Source organism: Myotis nattereri (assembly GCF_964212035.1).
Source record: "Myotis nattereri genome assembly, chromosome: 19".
Taxonomy (NCBI): domain Eukaryota; kingdom Metazoa; phylum Chordata; class Mammalia; order Chiroptera; family Vespertilionidae; genus Myotis; species Myotis nattereri.
In genome coordinates, this window is record NC_138095.1 from 3,042,527 (window position 1) to 3,064,184 (window position 21,658).

Sequence of the window (21,658 nt, forward strand, 5' to 3'; positions counted from 1 at the left end):
GGAGGAGCTGAGGCCTGGAGCGGCCAACGCCTCCCCCAGGTTCCCACAGCTCAGTCAGTGGCAGAGGCTGGACCCAGAGGTCAGGCCTGCGTGTCCCAGGACATCACAGCTCCCTGGAAACCCCAGAGCCGTGCATATCTGTCATTGAAGATACAGGAAATCCTGCCTGGAGAAAGTGTAACACCCAGAAGTGTTCCCAATCCATCCGACTCTTGGCCCTCATCTCTAGAGAATGGGAAGTGCAGAAGCCGCCCTCCTGGAGCCCCTGGGGACTCCCACTGGGTGAGTCCCAGCAGGTCCTCCAGGAGGCAGTCTCTGCTCCACAAAAGACACACTTGATAGAACGAAAGTGCTAGAAGTTGGCCTTGCAGCCCACCATGCCTCTTAGACCATTTGTTTTCATGTAACTCACAGACTGTCCTTGAGTCAGGCTGTTACTAACAATTCTAATGATCGGGGGCCAATATCTGGTTATTTTGCAGCCATAAATTTGTTGTCAAAGAAAAGAAAGGACTTCAGTCGGAATTATACAATTTATATATTTGCTGTAAAAAACATCCACTAGATAACAGCCCAGCCCCTCTAGTTTAGTGTGTTTCTGTAGACAGTCGTTGGCCTTCGGTTCATTAAACCACCTTTTTTTCTATTAAAATGTTGTTGTTTTTTGACAGAATAGTGCCTACAGTAAATGAAATTTTCTGGGTTGTAGATAATCTTCCCAAAGCATTCCAGTGTATTTGAGGAGCCATTTTATTTCGTACTTGCAGCAGTGATTTTTTAGTCCTTTGGGGTTTTTATTTACTTAAAAGCTCTTGATAAAAGATTAAGATGAGCATACAATTCAGAAATCCTTGGAAACAATTGCCAATTTTATAGTTCTTAAAGAGCCATTAAAAACTTTACACTTAAATAAAAATTGAATTTGCTGTTCATATGCATGAAAGATTTAATGGCATATAAATTAGCAATAATTGTTCTGTTTAAAAGGATTAAATTAAACCTCAATCAATAATAACATGTGCAGTTTCAATTTAACCGGCTACTTAAAATAAAGTAGCAAATAAATAACTGCTCAATGATTAGCAGCAATGCTTTTATTCACCTCCTCAACAGGCAAAGTGGCCAGTTATTGAATATTTTATTATGTGCACGAAGGATGTTAATTGTGCTAGAAATATGCTCTGATTTTAGTGATTTTTTTGATTGAATACTGTGCTGAAGATGAGGCTCTTCATTAAGTGGAGATTTTATTTTATTTTGTTTGAAGTTGTCACAGTCAGTAACCAAATAGGGTCCATTAGGGCCAGCAGATACCCTGGCACATGCTCCCGGGACTGCCTCCGGCCTCCCATCCATCTCCCACCCCGGCACCTGGAGGGGCACCTGGCACCTGGAGCCGAGCGGTAACAAAGGGGTGTCGTCCTCATTGTCCTGCCGCGCGTCTGTCACGCGGGGAAGGGTGAGCGCTGCGTGCAGATGCCGCCGGTGAAGGAGCACTTCACGCTCACTTTGCCCCCGTTGACCTGGCCACAGAGACAATTGAGCTGCTTCGCACACAAGCCCAGGACAATGGGCTCTTTAGACTCAGCCATCAGGTTCGCTTCTGTAAAGTGTTACAGCTTCCACGTTCATGGTTTGGCAAAACATAACCTCCCATTTATCTCAACATACGATTTCCATCCAGAAAGGGGACGGAGGGAATGTGGCAGGGTAGTCACTGTAGGGACGAGGGGTGCAGTGTGATCACTGCGCTTTTAAGAGCCACATGTTCAGATTCTATCTGGAAGGATATCTCTTCCAGCAGTTGGTTCAAATGCATTTTTCGTAGCCAAAGCCATTCATGTTGTCTGATTTGTGTCACAACGTCTGCATTTTCTAGGGCCCATAAGACCTCGGCCTTCCCTGTCGTGTGTGATGTTGCTTCCCTGGGCATTTCAGAATGGACGTTGCTGAGGCTAGAGCGCAGAGCTGTTTCTGAAGGTCTGAAGTGATGTCCTTCTGCCAGTGTACCCCCTCTTCGTTTTCCAGCAGTTCTTTAGGAATTTCATCATGTGGAAACACTGACCTTTCTTAATCTCATTTCCTCAATCACAGTTCAAACAGATGCTCAGGATGCCTAGGTCATGGCCAACAATTGGATTTGCACAGATGTGCTGATTTTTCAGCCACTGAGGTGCCTCAGGAGACCACTGTGTGCCCTGGAGATAACAAGCTCTGGGAGAGAGGAGCCCAGTGCGGGCACCAGCAGGAAGCACGACGCGCAGCAAGGTCATGTCATGGCAACGGGATGGAGCCCGGCCGCCCAAAGCAGGGAGCCTCACTGGCGGCTTTCAGAGCTCGTCCTATGGACGCTCACTCTGTGTGAAGGCATAGCGCTAAATGTATGCAGAGTGTCCCAGAAAATGTGTACACAATTTAATAGCTGATAGCTCAATTTTGAAAATGAAATGCTCTATATAATAACAGGGTAATATGCAAATTGACCTAAATGGCGGAACCACCAGGAGCAACCGGTCGCTATGATGCACACTGATCACCAGGGGGCAGATGCTCAACGCAGGAGCTGCCCCCTTGTGGTGAGTGTGCTCCCACAGGGGGAGCTCTGCTCAGCTACAAGCTAGGCTGACAGCTGTGAGCACAGTGGTGGTGGTGGGAGCTTCTCCTGCCTCCTCCACAGCCCTAAGGATGTCTGACTGCGGCTTAATCCCTTGAGGGTCCTGGACTGCAAGAGGGCGCAGGCTGGGCTGAGGGACCCGTCCCCCAGAGTGCACGAATTTTCGTGCACCAGTCCTCTAGTATTGTAATAAATGCTGCCTTTATAATTACTTAAAATGTGTGTATACGTTTTTTGGGACACCCTCTCTATATAAATTTGCTTAATCCGCTCAGCTACACCGTGAGGTCGGTGCTGTTATTACCCATTCCATTTTGTTGATGAGGAAGCTGAGGCACAGACACATTAAATAATGTGCCCACGCGACTCAGTCCTGGGAGCACCAGGCATGAGCCAGGCAGTGGGTTCCAGGACCCTCATCCTTAGACACTCTGCTATCCCATTTCTCAGAACCCAAACTCTCCAGATGACTATTCAGAGAAGCAAAGCACCATGGAGATTCCATGAGACTGAGGAAGGTCTAGAACCGTGGCTGTAGACATTATTCCACTCTCCACAGGTGCTGGTTAAATATGATGACCAATCTGGGAGCCAGTTTTTTAGTATTACTGCAGCGATGGAAGTCAGGAAGCCATTTCCATCAATCACTGAAGACTACCTAATTTTTATAAAACATATTTTTATTGATTTCGGAGAGAAAGGGAGAGGGAGAGAGAGATAGAAACATCAATGATGAGAGCGAATCATTGATTGGCTGCCTCCTTCACGTCCCCCACTGGGGATCAGCCTGCAACCCAGGCACGTACCATTTTCCAGAATCAAACCCGGGACCCTTTGGTCCCCAGGCCAACATTCTATCCACTGAGCAAAACGAGCCAGGGCTAATTTTTGTAATAGTAGACCCTCCTCAGTTATTGAGTCTCTTATGAGTTTATAATAGGATCCTAGAACAAGAGTGTTGGAATGAACTTTGTGATATCTTCTAGCAAGTGAATCTGGAAATAAGAAGTTAACACGTTTTCAGTGATATGTCCTCCTACCTTAAATACCCATAATGCCCTCTATCTCTTTACATTTCTAACTTGTTAGTTGACTATCACAGTTGGTATAACAAGCCTATCTTCCCCACTGGCAGGGAAGGTCCATCACCTGCGTCTGTTTTTCTCACCACTCAGTCTTCAGTACCAGTACCTGGGGAGCCACTCAGTAATACTTGTTGACTGGCCAAGTGACTGACGAGTGAGCTCGCTAGCTTACATAAGGCAGGCCTGTGGACAACGTGTGCTTCGCCACGGCCTATAGGAACAGCCGCCTGACAAAGGGCAACTGAATGGACATGGAGCCGGGTCCTGGGACAGACTGCCAGGACTATGTCCTAGCCCCATGGCGGCAAACTGCAGCTCGGGAGCCACATGCGGCTCTTTGGCCCCTTGAGTGTGGCTCTTCCTAAGCCTTAGGAGTCCCCTAATTAAGTTAATAACAATGTACCTTCCTATATAGTTTCAGTTTAAAAAATGTGGCTCTCAAAAGAAATTTCAATCGTTGTACTGTTGATATTTGGCTCTGTTGACTAATGAGTTTGCCAACCATTGTCCTAGCCCCTCCACTTGTTAGCTCTGCGACCTTGTAAGAGTTACACGAGCTCTGTAAGCCTCAGTTTCTCGATCTATTAAATGGGGATGATAATAGCACCTCCCTCAGAGGGTTGTTCTAAGGAAAAACTAGAGATTCGCTAGAAGCATTCCCTAGGTCGGCATGCCATAATATATGTTGTCCCCCCAGTTCAGCCGGCACCACATCCTACCCAGGACAACGTAGCAGGCAGTGACCCCCACAAGACCTGCCACTTTGAAAGGTTGCCAACTCCTGCCTCAAACAGTGCAAAGGAGTGCCTGTTCCAGAACGTTCCAAACACCCCAGAAAGCCCTCCCAGCCTCTGTGGATAATGCCTGCCAAGCACTCAGCACTTTGCTCTCCAGAAGTATGTGGGTTACTACCACTTTGCTCTCTATGGAGTTATTTTTGCTGATCAGATTCTCATAGGAGCTTGGTTAAGCCAAACTCCTCACAGAGTCTACAACACCCTCCAAGACCTCACCGCTCCTTGGTTCTGAGTCTGCCCCTCGCCCTTCCTCCTCCGTCCTTGGGGAGTGCCATGCTTGCCTTCCCCTCCTGCCTTTCCCATGCTGCTCCCTCAGCCTGGCCCTTCTGAGCCTCAGGCTGCAGCTGAGCCACCACTTCCTTCAGAAAGCCCCCTGGCCTTCCGGGGGGTCAGATGCCGCGCCCGAGGCCCGAGGCCCAGGCCCTCATCAGGGCTCCCTCGCTCTCTGTGAATTGGTTGTCTCCTTGGTTGCACCCTCCCTCCCCCATGAGCACTCGGGAAACAGCTGTAGAATCACTAAGTGAGCAGATGGATGAGGTACATTCTGCTGCGTCAAGCAAATCAAGGAGGAGATGAAATTCACTTTCCTTTCAACACAGATGGATATGGCGAGACAGCGCCATCCTCACGAGAACACGGTCTCTCTGTGTTTACCTGACGGCATAGCCGAGGCTCCTTATCCTTTCCCACCTCAGCCACACGGGGTCCCTGCAGGTAACTGAGCGCCAGATAAGCCCTAAGCCAGTCACTAATCTGGTCCATGCCAGACACTTCTGCACATTTAGATTCTAATTTACTACCATTGGCTTTTAAAGAAATAAATACCTAATGCTACATCGAGAAGGAACACTTACTCTTCCGCCTACAGCACAGGCGAGTGTCAGGGCAGGCAAGGGAGGGGAACGTCAGTCCTGGTGCCCCAGCCTGACTGGGCGAGGAGTCCGGTCCCCACAGGGCAACAGGAAAGGAGCACAAACACAGAGGAGTAACTTAGACATAATGTCCCGTTTTGATCCTGATTCCGTCCTGAGCAATAAACAGAATAAATGTGCTGCATCCCTGCTCACAGGTGGGGGAAGCTGGCTCGGAGTGACATGCTCTGCCCGCGGGTGGACAGACCCAGAACTTAACCCCAGTCTGTCCTGTCCCACGTCTGCTGGGCCCTGCTGTGCCCTTCCATCCCCTAGTGCCTACCAGGGACCCTTAGCACAGGCGAGTGGCAGCGCCCAAAACTGCCGTGAGTTCGGGTCACGGGGATATCGCAGGGGAAAGAAACCTCCCAGGAGCCCCTGAGACAGGGGACATTGCGGTGCCCAGCGAGGGCGAGTCGCACAGTTTGATGCCCAGTGGCCTGAGAGGCGAGAGCCATGGTCACTCGGGCGCTTGGCTGGAGGAGAATGTCACGTCTCTTCCCTCAATGGCAAAGGAATAGCAGCCCGTGCCCAGAGCTCTTCCATCTTAATACGTGAGCGAAAAAAGTCAACGTGACAAGTTAGCAAGACTCGGGGTTCTGGCTTGTTCTCCTTTCTGCTTTACATCAAATCAAAGAACCTCAGTGCACAGTAAGGAGAGTCAGTTAGCATCAGGGGCACTGTCGGTTTGTTTACCCAGCATAAAATCACGTCCTCCGTAAACGGGAGTATCAGTAGCAGAAAAGCCTGGCTGATTTCCATTTCCTTTTTGATTAGAGAATTGCATCTACTGAACTCAAGAAGGGAAATCTCTCCCATTTAGCTTTTGAAGATCAAAGAGCCCATTAAACATGCCGTGTTACCAGCATTCTTTTTCTCTCTTGGGTAAGACGTGGAGGGGCTTTATACATTGAGATTGCCCTGGGGAACAGAGAAGACTGGTATGGACTTCCCTCAAGGTCACTTCCCTCAGCCAGGACATCTGTTGACCCTTTTATTCAAACAGGGCTGCCCTGTCTGCTGAGGTTTCTGTGCTTAGACCTGACAACCAGAGAGTGTGGGCCAAGGGCTTTTCAGTGAGTCGCCTTCTGATTCCAGGGATTGGGGTTCTTTCTGTATGTAGTTCATTCGATAAACTCTACCAACACAATGTGCACTGAAAAGTAAAATCATTGGTCTGGCTAGTGTGGCTCCATGGTTGAGCGTCAACCTATGAACCAGAAGGTCACGGTTCGATTCCCGGCCAGGGTACATGCCGGGGTTGCAGGCTCGATCCCCAGAGGGAGTGTGCAGGAGGCAGTCTATCAGTGATTCTCTCTCATCATTGATGTTTGTATCTCTCTCCCCCTCTCCCTTCCTCTCTGAAATCAATTTTTTAAAAAGTAAAGTCATTGACCAGAGAATGAATCTGTGTAGGAGTTCAGTTGGGGTAAATCTTGCTTTGCCCGAAAGGGAGCAGACGGAGACAGATGCCCAGGTGATGACCACATTCCCTCCCTGGATAAGTATCCAAATGAGTAACTGACCCACCAGAGCATGAGGTCAACTGCATCTGCAGGAAATCCCCCCGGGGAGCACAGTAAGGCGGGGGAGGGGGGGGCGGGCCTGAGCCACAGGCACTGGCTGGTCTCTCAGTTGCTTCCTGGCCTTTTGAGATTAACTGTCCTGCTTTCATTCCCTGTTTTAATAAACCGGGAGCGTGAAGGCCTTTTTGCCCTTATGTGTGGTGCGTAGGCCTAATTTGAGCCCGAGATAGGTCTTTACCATGTCAATCGTAAAAGGAAAATTATAGGAGAAAAGTTGAGATTGATTTCAAATTAAATGATCAACTAAATATAATGAGTACATTTATCTTGATCAAGTACTTGACATTTCTTTCTGCTTTGGGCAGCCAACAGTCCAAAGAAGACAAATACTCAGATCTCCGCTATGACCCGAACTGGAGGAGTAAGAGAGAGGAAGGGTACCTGCTGACTGTGGAGGCGTCGCCGGAGTCCGCGGGCGGGTCTGCAGACGAGCTGGCTCCGGGTCCGCTCTTCCCCTCGGAGACTTCCACGGGACCCTCGGCGGGGCACGGCCCGCAGGACAGGAGCCCACAGAGCGAAGCCTCCCTACTTGGTAGTGAGTTTTTAAGCCCAAACTCTGATCATGGTGCCCAGCACAGCACCTGGATCTCGGGGCTGAGCGACAGGGACCTGGCGGAGACGTCCAGCAACCTCTCTCAGTACGTGCAGAGTTCAAGTTCACACAATGAGGTCTTCTGGCCAAGATCACGGGGCCCTCGGCGAAGGAAGTCCAAACAATATTTTGTGGAAAAAAACAAGCTGACTTTGGGATTCCCCACCCCTAAAGTGGACTCTTATCTTCAACTTCACCATAAAAAAAGGGAGGAAAGTCACACAGAACAGGTACGTAACAGCTACTTTTAATGTCATCTGAAACACTAAACTGGAATCTCCTTTGTTTGAAATGGCTGGATAGCACTTCTCTGGGATAGTGATGTCACTATGAACACCTAGCTGAGGAAGTCAAATGCCCTACACCTTGCCCCTCTTTACAGAATGAAGGAAATTATTCCACAAATTCCTAAGAGCAAAATAAAAGTCATGAATGGTTATAGTTCTGTAATTGATGTAACCCTATTATTATCTCCAAAATGTTTTCATGCAAGGGCCCATAGAGTCTTTAAACGCATGCTCCGGGAGATGAAATTGACAAAGGTTTGACTCCATATCAGTTGCCTTGGTTTCCGCCATAGCCCTGGGTTTCAACCCTGCTCCCTGCCCTCAGCACATTGGGTGGCAAGACACACTCACTGACCGCAACTCACATCCAGAGCTGACACTGTTGGGTGGTCATGGGAAGGTGGCAGAGACGGCCTCTCTAACCCCCACGGAGAACCACGACAACGCCCTTTATTATTAAGCCTTAGTCTCCCCATCTGTACAGATAGAACAATAATAAATGCCCTCCTTTTCTTATCTGACCATTTTGAAGATCATTCTATCCCAGATAATGGATTTAAAATCTACTGAAGCCAGTAAACTTTTAAACAAATGTGTCTTTATTGCTGAGTATTACAGATGTCCCCCTTTTTTTGCTCCACTGACCCCTTCTACCCCACTCCCACCCCACCCCCAGGCCTTCACGGGATTGTTGTCCCTATCCAGGGGTAATGCATATGTGCATATAACTTCTTTGGTCAATCTCTTCCCACTCCCCACTCCTCACTCCCCCTTTCCCTGAGGCTCGTCAGTCTGTCCCAGGCTTCCGAGTCTCTGGATCCATTTCGTTCATCCACAGGTACATGAGATCATATGATACTTGTCTTCCTCAGACTGAAGCCAGTAAACTTAATTTTATCTGATGGGCACACAGATTGATCATATCAGCCCACCTCCTATTGAATATGTCTGTGGATGTAAGAAAAGAGTATGGCTGGATTGGTGTATCCACCACCCTTACTGGGGGAACAGCTTGAAATTCATCTTCTATTGCGGGTTCATTTTCAAATATGGAGGAGAGGTTATTACATTAAATGGGAGTTCCCTTAGGCCTCCAGATCGAAGTTGGTATCATTGAAGGTGCTGTAACCTATTTTAACCTTTACTTCCTGATGGAACAAGAGAGATGGGATGAATGTTTGTGATTATTTTCTTGATTCAGAAATTCCTTTTAAGGGAGCACCTTTCAGTTGCTAGATGGATCTGCCCAACTCATGAATCACTGAATACAGCCAATCAGATCCTCACATTTAAAGAAAGAAAGAAAAATGACTCCTTTTATAGTCTTAAAGCATATGTCACATCCTTGCCTTTGTACCTAATAATAAACTAAAGGAGTGGGTGTAGTATATTTAGCTGAATTATCAAAACAATAGCTGAATTCAAATAGAGTTTTCAACGTTTTAAGCCAGTTTTAGATGTTTAATGTACTTTTTTGTTTCATAAAACATACATGAAATTTTGAATTTTGACTGCTCATTTAAAGTTATAAATACATTTTATAGTGCAATATATGTGAAAAATGTTTAAAGCTAGTTATTTCTCCCAGACTAGGATACGTTTCATTGTTTTTGAATGTGTTCTCAAAAGAAGCCAGTATAGAAGGGAAGGCCAATAGTCAGGCCAAAATTAATAGTTATATTTTTAATGATGAAAGAGAAAATGTTTATTATAAGCTCTTTAATTGCTCATATTTTAGTGGTTATTGTCTGTGTCTAAGGGTTATGCATACATGCATATGAGTTCTTTGCAAACCATTTAATTTACTAAGCACTGTTGGGCTGAGTTGATTGTGGGTGATTCCATAGCACAGTTTTCATTATGCCAAGGAGGAGACTCTAAGCATCTTAGGCTTGCTCCATCTTTGAGCTCATGAATTATTCTTTGGCCATTGACCTTGTCCGTTGCTTTTTCCAGGTTCAAATATCTAAAGGCTGATTGCTAATTGTATTCAAAATTGTTTAATAATCATTTCTAACGTATATTCCTTTCATCTTTACTCCCATTCTTTTAAAAGCAATAAAAATTAGTTTGACCTAACAGTGATATAATGATATATGTAACTTTTAAAATTATGTTATAGTCAGTAGCATGGAATATATTACTTTTAAATAATTATTTATATGTGAAATGTGTGGTCTTTTCTGCCGATACAGGCTATATATTCTCTTATGGGCAGGAACTATGCTTTGCACTTATTTTTAATCTTCATAGTAACTAGCCTAACGCACTGCACAGACTCAGTAAATATATGGGAATTGAAAAATGCCTCTCTTCCCTTACATCCAAACTTCATTTTCTTAGTGTGACTTGAGGTTTGCGTGGGGTTCAGTCTTTCTAGAGCAGTGGTTTGAAATCCCAGCTGGATATTAGAATCACCCGAGAAACCACACTTTTTTTTTTTTGGTTGATTCTTTTTTTAAAAAAAAAATCATTTATTTATTTATTTATTTATTTATTTATTTATTTTAAATTAAATCTTTATTGTTCAGATTATTACAGTTGTTCCTCTTTTTTCCCCCCCATAGCTCCCCTCCACCCAGTTCCCCACCCCACCCTCTGCCCTTACCCCCCCACTGTCCTCATCCATAGGTGTACGATTTTTGTCCAGTCTCTTCCTGCACCCCCACACCCCTTTCCCCCCCGAGAATAGTCAGTCCACTCCCTTTCTATGCCCCTGATTCTATTATATTCACCAGTTTATTCTGTTCATCAGATTATTTATTCACTTGATTTTCAGATTCACTTGTTGCTAGATGTGTATTTGTTGTTCATAATTTGTATCTTTACCTTTTTCTTCTCCTTCCTCTTCTTAAGGATACCTTTCAGCATTTCATATAATACTGGTTTGGTGGCGATGAACTACTTTAGCTTTTTCTTATCTCTGAAGCTCTTTATCTGACCTTCAATTCTGAATGATAGCTTTGCTGGGTAAAGTAATCTAGGTTGTAGGTTCTTGGTATTCATCACTTTGAATATTTCTTGCCACTCCCTTCTGGCCTGCAAAGTTTCTGTTGAGAAACCAGCTGACAGTCGTATGGGTATTCCCTTGTAGGTAACTGACTGTCTTTCTCTTGCTGCTTTCAAGATTCTCTCTTTGTCTTTTGCTCTTGGCATTTTAATTATGATGTGTCTTGGTTTGGTCCTCTTTGGATTCCTTTTGTTTGGGGTTCTCTGCACTTCCTGGACTTGTAAGTCCATTTCTTTCACCAGGTGGGGGAAATTTTCTGTCATTATTTCTTCAAATAGGTTTTCAATATCTTTCTCTCTCTCTTCTTCTGGCACCCCTATAATTCTGATGTTTGTACGTTTGAAGCTGTCCCAGAGGCTCCTCACACTATCTTCATATTTTTGGATTCTTTTTTCATTTTGCTTTTCTGGTTGGGTGTTTTTTGCTTCTTCGTATTTCAAATCTTTGACTTGATTCTTGTGATCCTCTAGTCTGCTGTTGGATCTCTGTATATTATTCTTTATTTCAGTCAGTGTGTGATTAATTTCTAGTTGGTCCTTGTTCATATCCTCGAGGGTCTCACTAGATTTCTTGAAGGTCTCACTAAATTTATTGGTGGTTTTTAGAAAATTCTTGAAAACCCTTATACGTTTGGTTTTGAACTCTATATCCAGTCATTTGCTTTCCTCCATTTCTGTCATTTGTGACCTGTTTCTTTGTCTCTGCATTTTTTATGTTTCCCTGTGTTGATGGAGTGGCTTTCTGTGCTAGGTGTCCTATAGGGCCCAGTGGCTCAGCCTCCCCAATTACCTGAGGTGGACACTCTTGGTGCACCCCTTTGTGGGCTTTGTGTACAGTCTTGTTGTAGTTAAGCCTTGATTGTTGTAGGTATCATTGGGAGGAATTTACCTCCAGGCCAATTGTCTGTGAGAATCAGCTGTGTCTGCAGTGGGAGAACTTCTGTGCTGGAGACACTCTTCTGGGGCAAGACTTGCTTCAGTGGGCCTTTGGTGCTCACTGAGTCTGCCCCCTGAGTATGCCCCTTATGGACCTGAGGAGTTGTAATCTGGATGGTCCCACTCTGACCACTGGGTACACTGGCTCTTGGATCTCTAAGGAGTTGCTAATTTAGCCTCTGCAGCAGGCTACCCAGCAGGAGCTAAGGAGAGATCTGCAGATTCCTCTTCTTTGTTTGGGATTTGGAGGTGCCCAGATGAGGCCCAGCTGTGAAGCAATGCAAGCTGCGGTGGGGCCTTGGGCCTTCTTTTGGAAGTTCTGGGTCTCTCTGACCCAGCTGCAGTTTGTTAGGTAATGTTAGATTGCAAAGGGCCAGGCCTTTCATATGCAAAAGCCTCTGAGCACAGCTTGGGTGGGGCGGGGTCTCAGGGGATCAACAGAGCAGAGCAAACAGCTATGGCTGCTCCTCAGTCCTACCCTAAGAGGTACCAGGTCTCAGTGTCCCAGTAATCGCTGCAAGCACCTCTGAGAGAAAGCCGCCCTCAAGTTCCGCCCAATGCCAGACAGTCCAGTTTCTCCCCATATGAGTCTGGGTCCCCAGAGACTCACCCGGGCCGTCGGGAGCTTGTGACTCCCTCCTGATTGCAAAAGACAACCGCGTCCTCAGTTGCCAGCCCTTTCCACGTGCGCCTTCGTACCTCTGCACTTTACTTCCGCACCTCCTCTGAGTCTCAGTGTGCTTTTCTCTTTCCTTCTAGTTGTAGAATTTCCACTCAGCCAGCCTTTCTGTGGTTCTGGATGATGTCCATTTTGTCTTTTCATTGTATTTTTGAAGTGGTTATACAAGGCAGCAATTTCCAGTGTTTACCTATGCCGCCATCTTGGTTTCCAAGAAACCACACTTTTAAAAAGTGATTCTTCGCTTCATCCAGACCAACTTCCATCTCTGCAGAAGACCTTCAGCATCAGTACTTTTTATTTACTATTTTTTTAAATATATCTTTATTGGTTTCAGAGAGGAAGGAAGGAATAGGGAGAGAGAGATAGAAACATCAACGATGACAGAGAATCACCGATCAGCTGCCTCCTGCACACCCCACGCTGGGAATCGAGCCCGAAACCTGGGCATGTGCCCCTGACTGGAATCTAGTCCGGACCCTTCAGTCCACAGGCTGATGCTCTAGGCTAGGGCCACATCAGTACTTTTTAAAGAAGATCCTCAGGCGATTCTGAGGAGCCAGGTGTGAGAAGCATTGTTCAAGGCAGAGCAGAGGCCCTAACCCTAGCCTTCACATTGGAATCACCTGGAAAACTAAAAATACTGACTCCGTGGCCTGCAGCCCTGACATTCGGATGTAATTTATTAGGGGTGCCCTCTACGCATGGGGATGTCAGAGCTCCCCAGGTGATCCCAGTGGCTGGCCAGGACCGCATCCCTGACCTGGAGCATGGGCCTCAGTCACTAGCACCAGGAGAAGCATCTGGAGGGCTGCTCAGACCAGACTCCTGGACAGACCCAAGCACTGCTGCCTCAGGAGGGTGAGGGTCAGGCCCAAGAGTTTGAATTTGCTACATGGCTCTAGAGCAGTGGTTCCCAACGTGGGCACATGCCCCACAGGGGGGCAATTTGACTTTTAAGGGGAGCAACTCAAGAATGAGTTATTAACAGTGAATTTTTTGCATTTCTTATGGTTCTAGGGGCCTCATATACAGTATGTAAATATATTGTGACATATTTATGATTTCAGTTTTCTATTTTATGTTTTAAAACTTTATTTGCTATTTTTTCATATCACTTCATATTACTATTATTTTAACAATTTCTTCGTGATTTCTTCCTCAGTACTTCAACTGTCCTTTCGTTCTTTTATTTTTCTCTTCTTTAATGCCATGTTCTTTGGAAGCTTGTTTAAACCAAGTTAATGGCCTTTTAGGCTTCCTCCACATGAATAGGACTTCACTTCTTGAATGATAAGAATGATATGTCACCGGGGGGCAGGCATCAGGATTATAGAGATGCTTAGGTGGGGCATGGCCAAAAAACAAGGTTGGGAACCACTGTTCTAGATCATGCCACTTCTGCTGTCAGGCCCACACTTTGGGAACCACGAATCTTTTGCTTCGCACACTTGAAGGTGCTATGACCTCCCTCAGGGTCTTCTTGAAATACAGACTTTTCAGCAGGTCTGGCGTGAGGCAAGAGTGCATTTCTACAAGAGTAGCAAGGGGCAATGGTAGGCAAACTTCGGCTCGGCAAACCGCGGCTCTTTGGCCCCTTGACTGTGGCTCTTCCACAAAATACCAACTTCTGCGCATGGGCCATGAAGTTTCAATCGCACTGTATGTGTGCGCCCGCATGTGGTATTTTGTGGAAGAGCCACAGGCAAGGGGCCAAAGAGCCGCGGTTTGCCGACCCCGGGTAGAGCATAAAGAACAGAAAGCGTTTATCGGACCTGAAGCCAAAGTGGGGCGAGTCGCAGGCACTAAGCGTCGGTGATGGACGTCCTCTGATTGGAGGCAGGAGGGATGGAGTGGGGGCAGGATCGGAGGCTGTTTTCAATGACAGCAGCATCCTCCTGGAAGGTTTTCACGTTAGAACGATGTTTCCCCTTCTCATTTCTTTGAAAGAGGTGACAAATGTCTGACAAGCAGGAACAGTGAGAGGATACGTAACGTCTATTGTTAACTGAATGAATACAAAAATCTCCATTACCACGAGCACGACCAAACACTGAGCTTTTTAAGACATTGTTTTGTTGCCAGCACCAGGCCAGGCTGCGTCAGATCTAAGGGTCGTAAGTGGTGTATTGTATTCAGGAAGGTCTGAAAGTAAATCTAAAACGTTAATATCCCAATAAAAATATCAATAATTATTTTTAAAAATAAAATTTGAAAGGCTGATTATGAAGTTCATAAGAAACATTGGCATGAATAATAAAGAAAGCTCTGGAATTAAGAGTCATCATAAGAGAAAATAGCCCTACTAGATAGTATAGTATAGCATAACGCCTAAATAATTAAATATTAAGGTAATATTTCATCCATATACAGATAGAAACATGGAAGAAAAGAATAGAAAATTTAGAAAGAGAACCAAGTTACATATGGGAATGTAAGATCTGAAACTGTGATTTGATAAAGGCATATCTCAAATCATGAGGAAATCAAAGGTTGTTCAAAAAACGACAACTGGATAAGCCACCTGGAGAAAAATAAAGTTGGATCCATACCTCATATCATTTAACAAAATAAATTCTAAGAGGATCTTTTTTAATTTTAAAAAAGTAAACCATAAAAAACTATAAAAATGGGAAAATTCTCCTATTACCTTAACATTATTTGAAATCTAGAATCTGTAGAAGATTGATAAATTTGACTACAAAAATATCAAAAACTGCTACAGGAAGAAAGCATATGAAAGTCAAAATGTAAAGAACAAGCTAGGGAAGATATTTCAAACTTATATCACAGACAATTCACTAATATCTCAAATATATAAAGAGCTCCTATAAATCAATAAGGAGACCAATACTCCAGTATAAAAATACACAAGATATGAAAAGATAACTCACAGAAAAGTTAATACCTATGGCTTTTAAGCATATGGAAATACATCCACCCTCAGGGTGTTCTAAGAGAAATGCAAGTTAATACCACATTGGGATTCCATTTTTCACCAATAACTAAACAACAAAATCCTCCAAGTTTGATGAACCTATAGGCCAAAAGTATAGTCAAGCTGGTGAGAGAATAAGTTAGGATACCAGTATGGGGGCATTTATTAACATCTATTTAAAATACAAATACATACACTCCTGGAGAAAATAAAGTATAATGGCTGAGAGTATAAGCTTTGGAGACAGGTTGGTTGGCACTAATGCCTGCCCTTGGGCAGGTTCTTTCACCTCTCAGTGCTTCCGTTTCCTCATCTTTAAGATGGGATAATAGTTCTTAATAATCCTTTTAAGGTTAAATAAATGGTGGGATATATGATTACACATTTTTACATCAAAGCCTAGCTTATAGAAAGCTCTGTATACATGTTAGCAATTATTTTTGTTTGACCCAACACATTCCACTCCTAGGAATTTAATATTAGTTATATGTGTGCAGTTTTGAAATAACTTTTGTGTTTGGGAAGTACTAAGTAAATTCTAATGTCTCCACACAACAGAATACAACTGTAGCTGTTAAAAAATAAATGATGATCTTCATGAACTGTTATGGACCACATAGCAGGCTTTATTATTAAGACAGAAATTAAAGATGCAGGATAGTATATACAGTATAAAAAGGTGGGGAGGAGTAAAATATATGTCATATTTGGTTGGTGTATGTAAAAAACTTTGGGAGGATAATCGATGGTGAGGGTGGAGAGGAGCAGGTGGGGCACTCTGTACACTTTAATATCTCTTCGTTTGAAACATGCCCGTGTATTTACAGTTTACAACATTTGTAGGAATCCTTGTAACTTCACACCCCCTGATTGCTCAGTTACCAAAATTGCATTTTTTTGCCTGTAAATAATGGCTCATAGTAGAACCATTGATTTTTTAAATTCAATTGCTCCACAATCCTTTGGCCATTGTTCATAGATCTATCAGCTGTACATTAAAATGCCCTGGGAAATTCACCTTTGAAGTCATGAAGGACCTTAGTCCCATGATGTGTAGAGCAAGGAACTGCTGTAAAAGCCAGCCCACACTAGAGGGCGCCTAAGCGTCGCACTGGACCATAGCTTTGCGGGCGAGCACCCAGTGCTTGCTTTTCTTTACGGTTTGTTCAGTAGCACAAGCCTTTGTCTGAAACTCCCTAGAATTTGAGTCCGTTTACCGTCTACCATTACAGGAAATCGTGTCTTGAAAGGTGACCGTCCTTTCTACCTGGATTCTAATGTGACTTTGCAGACTGAGGATGATGAATTTCATGTGGGCTCAGAAAAGAGCAGGCAGCCCTTATTCATGCTATTCTTCTCTCTCCTTGTAATTTCTTGGGAAGAAATGACAGACACTTTGCAAATGTGGGTATGGAAAGGTTACTCAACCACCTTAGTCTTCAAGGCCATAGAAAGCCATAGGTAGACTCCACTTCCCATTCTGAGGACCAACCCACCCTTGTGGTTGTTGAACATTTACGGAGCCACAGCTCTCCCCAGTGCTAGGGATATAACTGAAAACGAGACATACAGAGCCCTTTCATTTTTCTTTCTTTCTTCTTTTTTTTTTTTTAATGACCCAATTGGTTCCTTTGAATACATTACAGAATTTAAAAACTAAGCAAGTGGCTCTGGGTGGTGTGGCTCACTCAGCTGGTTGAGCATCATCCCATGCACCAAAAGGTTGCTGGTTTGATTCAGGGTCAGGGCACATGCCTAGGTTGCAGGCTCACTCCCCATTAGGGGACACACAGGAAGCAGCCTGGTCGATGTTCCTTTCTCACATCGATGTTTCTCTCTCTCCCTCTCCCTCTCCCTTTCTTTCTCCCTAAAATTAATAACAGCATATAAAAAATAAACACAGGAACCAGTTGAACTTTCTAAAGTAATACAAAACATTCTTAAGTCAATGATCAATTACTTCTTGAGTAAACTCAAACCCAAAAATTCTTAGCTACATACTTCTAAAATGCTAATCTATTTTAAATAAGAAAATGGTATAAATCACATAGGGTTAGGTATACATACTTGTGAAACCTCTTGAAATACTCTGAAATATAATTTATGAAATTCCAGTACTCATTATTTGATTCCTTCCCAACCACTTAAAAAAACTTATTTATTTATTTTAATTGAATTTATTAGGAGGACATTGGTTAATAAAAATTATATAGGGTTGCCAATTGGATTCCCAGTCAGGGCATATGCCCAGGTTGCAAGCTCAATCCCCAGTAAAGGGTGTGCAAGAGGCAGCTGATCAATGTTCCTCTCTCATCTCTCTCTCTCTCTCTCACTAAAAAAATCAATAAAAACATATTTTTAAAAATGTATAGGGTTCAGGAGTACAATTACATACTTCATCTGTATATTGTGTTCACCACCGCAAGTCAAGTCTCCTTCCATCACCATTTATTCCCCCCTTTACCCTCGCCTACGTTCCCCACACCTCTTTCACTCTGGTAATCGCCATACTGTTTTCTGTCTATTTGTTGTTTTTTGTTTGTTTGTTTTTTGCTTAATCTCTTCACCTTTTTACCCAACCCCCTAACATTTCCCCCCTGACAGCTATCAGTCTGTTCTCTGTATCTACGAGTCATGTGTTTGTTAGTTCATTCAGTTCCACATATAAGTGAAATTATATGCTGTTTGTCTTTCTCTGACTGGCGTATTTCACTTAGCATAATCCTCTCCAGGTTCATCCATGCTGTTGCAAAGGTTAAGATTTCTTTTTTTTTTTTACCACCAAGTAGTGTTCCATTCTGTAAATGTACCACAGCTTTTTTTATCCATTCATCTACTGATGGGCACTTCAGCTGCTTCCAAATCTTGCCTTTTGTAAATAACACTGCACTGAACATAGGGGTACATATATTCTTTTGAATCAGTGGTTCAGGTTTCTTCAGATATATTCCCGGAAGTGGAATCGCTGGTTCGTAAGGCAGTTCCATTTTTTTTTATATCATTTTTAAAAAATATATTTTATTGATTTTTTTACAGAAAGGAAGGAAGATAGAGAGTTAGAAACATCGATGAGAGAGAAACATCGATCAGCTGCCTCCTGAACACCTCCTACTGGGAATGCACCCGCAACCAAGATACATGCCCTTGACTGGAATCGAACCCGGGACCCTTGAGTCCGCAGGCAGACACTCTATCCACTGAGCCAAACCAGCCAGGGCATTTTCATTGTTTTTATATCATGTTTTTGTTGTTGTTATATCATGTTATTATTTATTTATTAATCAATTTATATATTATTTTCATATACATTTTACTAATTTTCTTTTTTATTTTAATTTTGTTTTATTTCTTAAAGTATTACAAAGAGTATTACATATGTCTCCCCCCTTCCCCCCCTTGACATTCCCCCGGCCTCCCCTACCCCCCAGTGTCTTGTGTCCATTGGTTATTCTTATATGCATGCATACAAGTCCTTCGGTTGATCTCTTACCACCAACCCGCAACCCTCCCCAGGCTTCCCACTGTAGTTTGACAGTCTGTTCAATGCTGCTCTGCCTTTGTATCTATTTTTGTTCATCATTTTATAATGGTCTTTATTATCCATAAATGAGTGAGATCATGTGGTATTTTTCTCGGCTTTCCAGGGGCCGTCACAGCCTCGCAGGGTCTGTCTCAGCCTCACAGGGGCCATCTCAGCCTCACAGGGGCCGTTTCAGCCTCACCGGGGCCGTTTCGACCTCATGGGGGCCATCACAGCCTCACGGGGGCCGGCTCAGCCTCATGGAGGCCGGCTCAGCAACACAAAGTTTGGCATTCTGTCTTTTGTTGGGCAGCTCCTTGCTGGACAAAATCTCCAGGCGTTCTTGCTGGCTGAATATCTGGTATGCTTGCTTGGATTTTGTTTTCTACTAAGTGCACAGACTGCTTGTCTGCAGTCTCCTGGCGTCCCATGTGAGACTGGATCTAGTGGACCTGTTTGTGCGTTTGCTGGTACAGCGGTTCCATGTTGCTGGCCCAGCTGGGTCCGGTTCTGGCTTCCTCTGAACCTGATTCTGCTTCTTGAGTGTGTCCCTTACGGGTGCGAGGAGTTGAAATCTGCAGTTTGTTGGGTTATGCTGTAAAAGTGCCGGTGGTTCCTTTTGTGCCTCTGGCACAGCTTGGGCAGGGATGTAAATTGAGTAGGGCGGGGTCTCAGGGAGTCACCAGGGTAAAGCAAACAGCAATGGCTTCTCCGCAGCTCCGCGACTCCCCGAGTACTGGCGAGCAGCTTCACGAGAAAGCCACCCTCGCTCTCCGATCCGCTGCAAGGCCATCCTGCCTCTCCCCGTAGGGTTCTGGGACCTCAGAATCTCGCCCCAAACAAGCTCATTGGATCCGAGAGTTTGTAACCCCTTTCGATTGAAAGAAACTTCGCATCCAGTTGCAGCCCGCCTGGCGTGCAACTCCGTACCTCTGTTCTTGGCGCCTCTGCATATCCTACTCAGTCTCAATGCTCTTCTTTCTTTCCTTCCAGTTGTAGAACTTCCACCTGGCCAGCTTTCCCATGGTTCTGAGTGATAGCTGTTTTGTCTTATAGTTGGTAATTTTTTTTTTCAGTTCGTTTCCTCCTTTTTTTTTTAAATTAAATCTTTATTGTTCAGATTATTACATTTGTTCCTCTTTTTTCCCCCCCATAACTCCCCTCCTCCCAGTTCCCGCCCCACCCTCCGCCCTCACTCCCCACCCACTGTCCTCATCCATAGGCGCACGATTTTTGTCCAGTCTTTTCCCGCATCTCCCACACCCCTTTCTCCCCCAAGAATAGCCAGTCCATTCCCTTTCTATGTCCCTGATTCTATTATGATCACCAGATTATTTGTTCACTTGATTCTTAGATTCACTTATTGATAGATGCATGTTTGTTGTTCATAATTTGTATCTTTACCTTTTTCTTCTTCCTCCTCCTCTTAAAGGATACCTTTCAGCATTTCATATAATACTGGTTTGGTGGTGATGAACTCCTTTAGCTTTTCCTTATCTGTGAAGCTCTTTATCTGACCTTCAGTTCTGAATGATAGCTTTGCTGGATAAAGTAATCTTGGTTGTAGGTTCTTGATATTCATCACTTTGAATATTTCTTGCCACTCCCTTCTGGCCTGCAAAGTTTCTGTTGAGAAATCAGCTGACAGTCGTATGGGTATTCCCTTGTAGGTAACTGAGTTTCTTTCTCTTGCTGCTTTTAGGATTTTCTCTTTGTCTTTTGCTCTTGGCATTTTAATTATGATGTGTCTTGGTGTGGTCCTCTTTGGATTCCTTTTGTTTGGGGTTCTCTGCGCTTCCTGGACCTGTAAGTCTATTTCTTTCACCAGGTGCAGGAAGTTTTCTGTCATTATTTCTTCAAATAGGTTTTCAATATCTTGCTCTCTCTCATCTTCTGGCACTCCTATAATTCTGATGTTGGTACGTTTGAAGCTGTCCCAAAGGCTCCTTACACTATCTTCATATTTTCGGATTCTTTTTTCATTTTGCTTTTCCAGTTGGGTGTTTTTTGCTTCTTTGCATTTCGAATCTTTGACTTGATTCTTGCGCTCCTCTGGTCTGCTGTTGGGTGTCTGTACAATATTCTTTATTTCAGTCAGTGTATGCTTAATTTCTAGTTGGTTCTTTATCACAATATCGAGGGTCTCATTAGATTTCTTGAGGATCTCACTACATTTATCGGCGGTCTCACCAGTCTTTTTGAGGGCCTTACTAAGTTTATCGGCAGCTTCTAGACAGTTCTTGAGAGACCTTAAAAGTGTGGTTTTGAGCTCTATATCTTCCATTTCTGACATTTGCGTCCTGTTTCTTTGTCTCCGCATTTTTTTATCTTTTCTTGGTGCACCCCCTAGTGGTCTTTGTGCGAAGTCTTGTTGTAGTTAAGCCTTGATTGTTGTCGGCAATAGTGGGGGTGATTTGACCTCCAGGCTAACTGGCTGTGAGAGTCAGCTGTGTCTGCAGTGGGAGAGCTTCTGTGCTGGATCTCTAAGGCGGTGCTAATCTAGCTTTTGCCTGAGGCTATCCGGCAAATGGCTCTGCGCAGGGCTTGGGCAGGGCGGGTCCCCAGGGATCTACAGAGCAGGCCAGCTTGAGCAGTTATGGCTGCTCTCAGTTCCGTCCCTAGGGGCTCTGCCTCACAGAGTCCCAGCAACCGCTGCAAACCTCGGAGAGAAAGCTGCCTTCGAGTTCCGACCGAAGCCAGACAG

General features: G+C 44.4%; 1 protein-coding gene across 2 annotated transcripts in view; it reads left to right on the forward strand.

Moving 5' to 3' along the window:
• The window catches only part of JHY (junctional cadherin complex regulator), a 102,509-nt gene that overhangs the window by 8,339 nt on the left and 72,512 nt on the right, over positions 1 to 21,658 (forward strand). For both annotated transcript variants that reach the window (XM_081113757.1, XM_081113756.1), the window contains exon 3: positions 7,299 to 7,815. In XM_081113757.1, the coding sequence (XP_080969883.1) occupies positions 7,299 to 7,815 (517 nt within the window). The remainder of the gene's footprint in view (positions 1 to 7,298; positions 7,816 to 21,658) is intronic.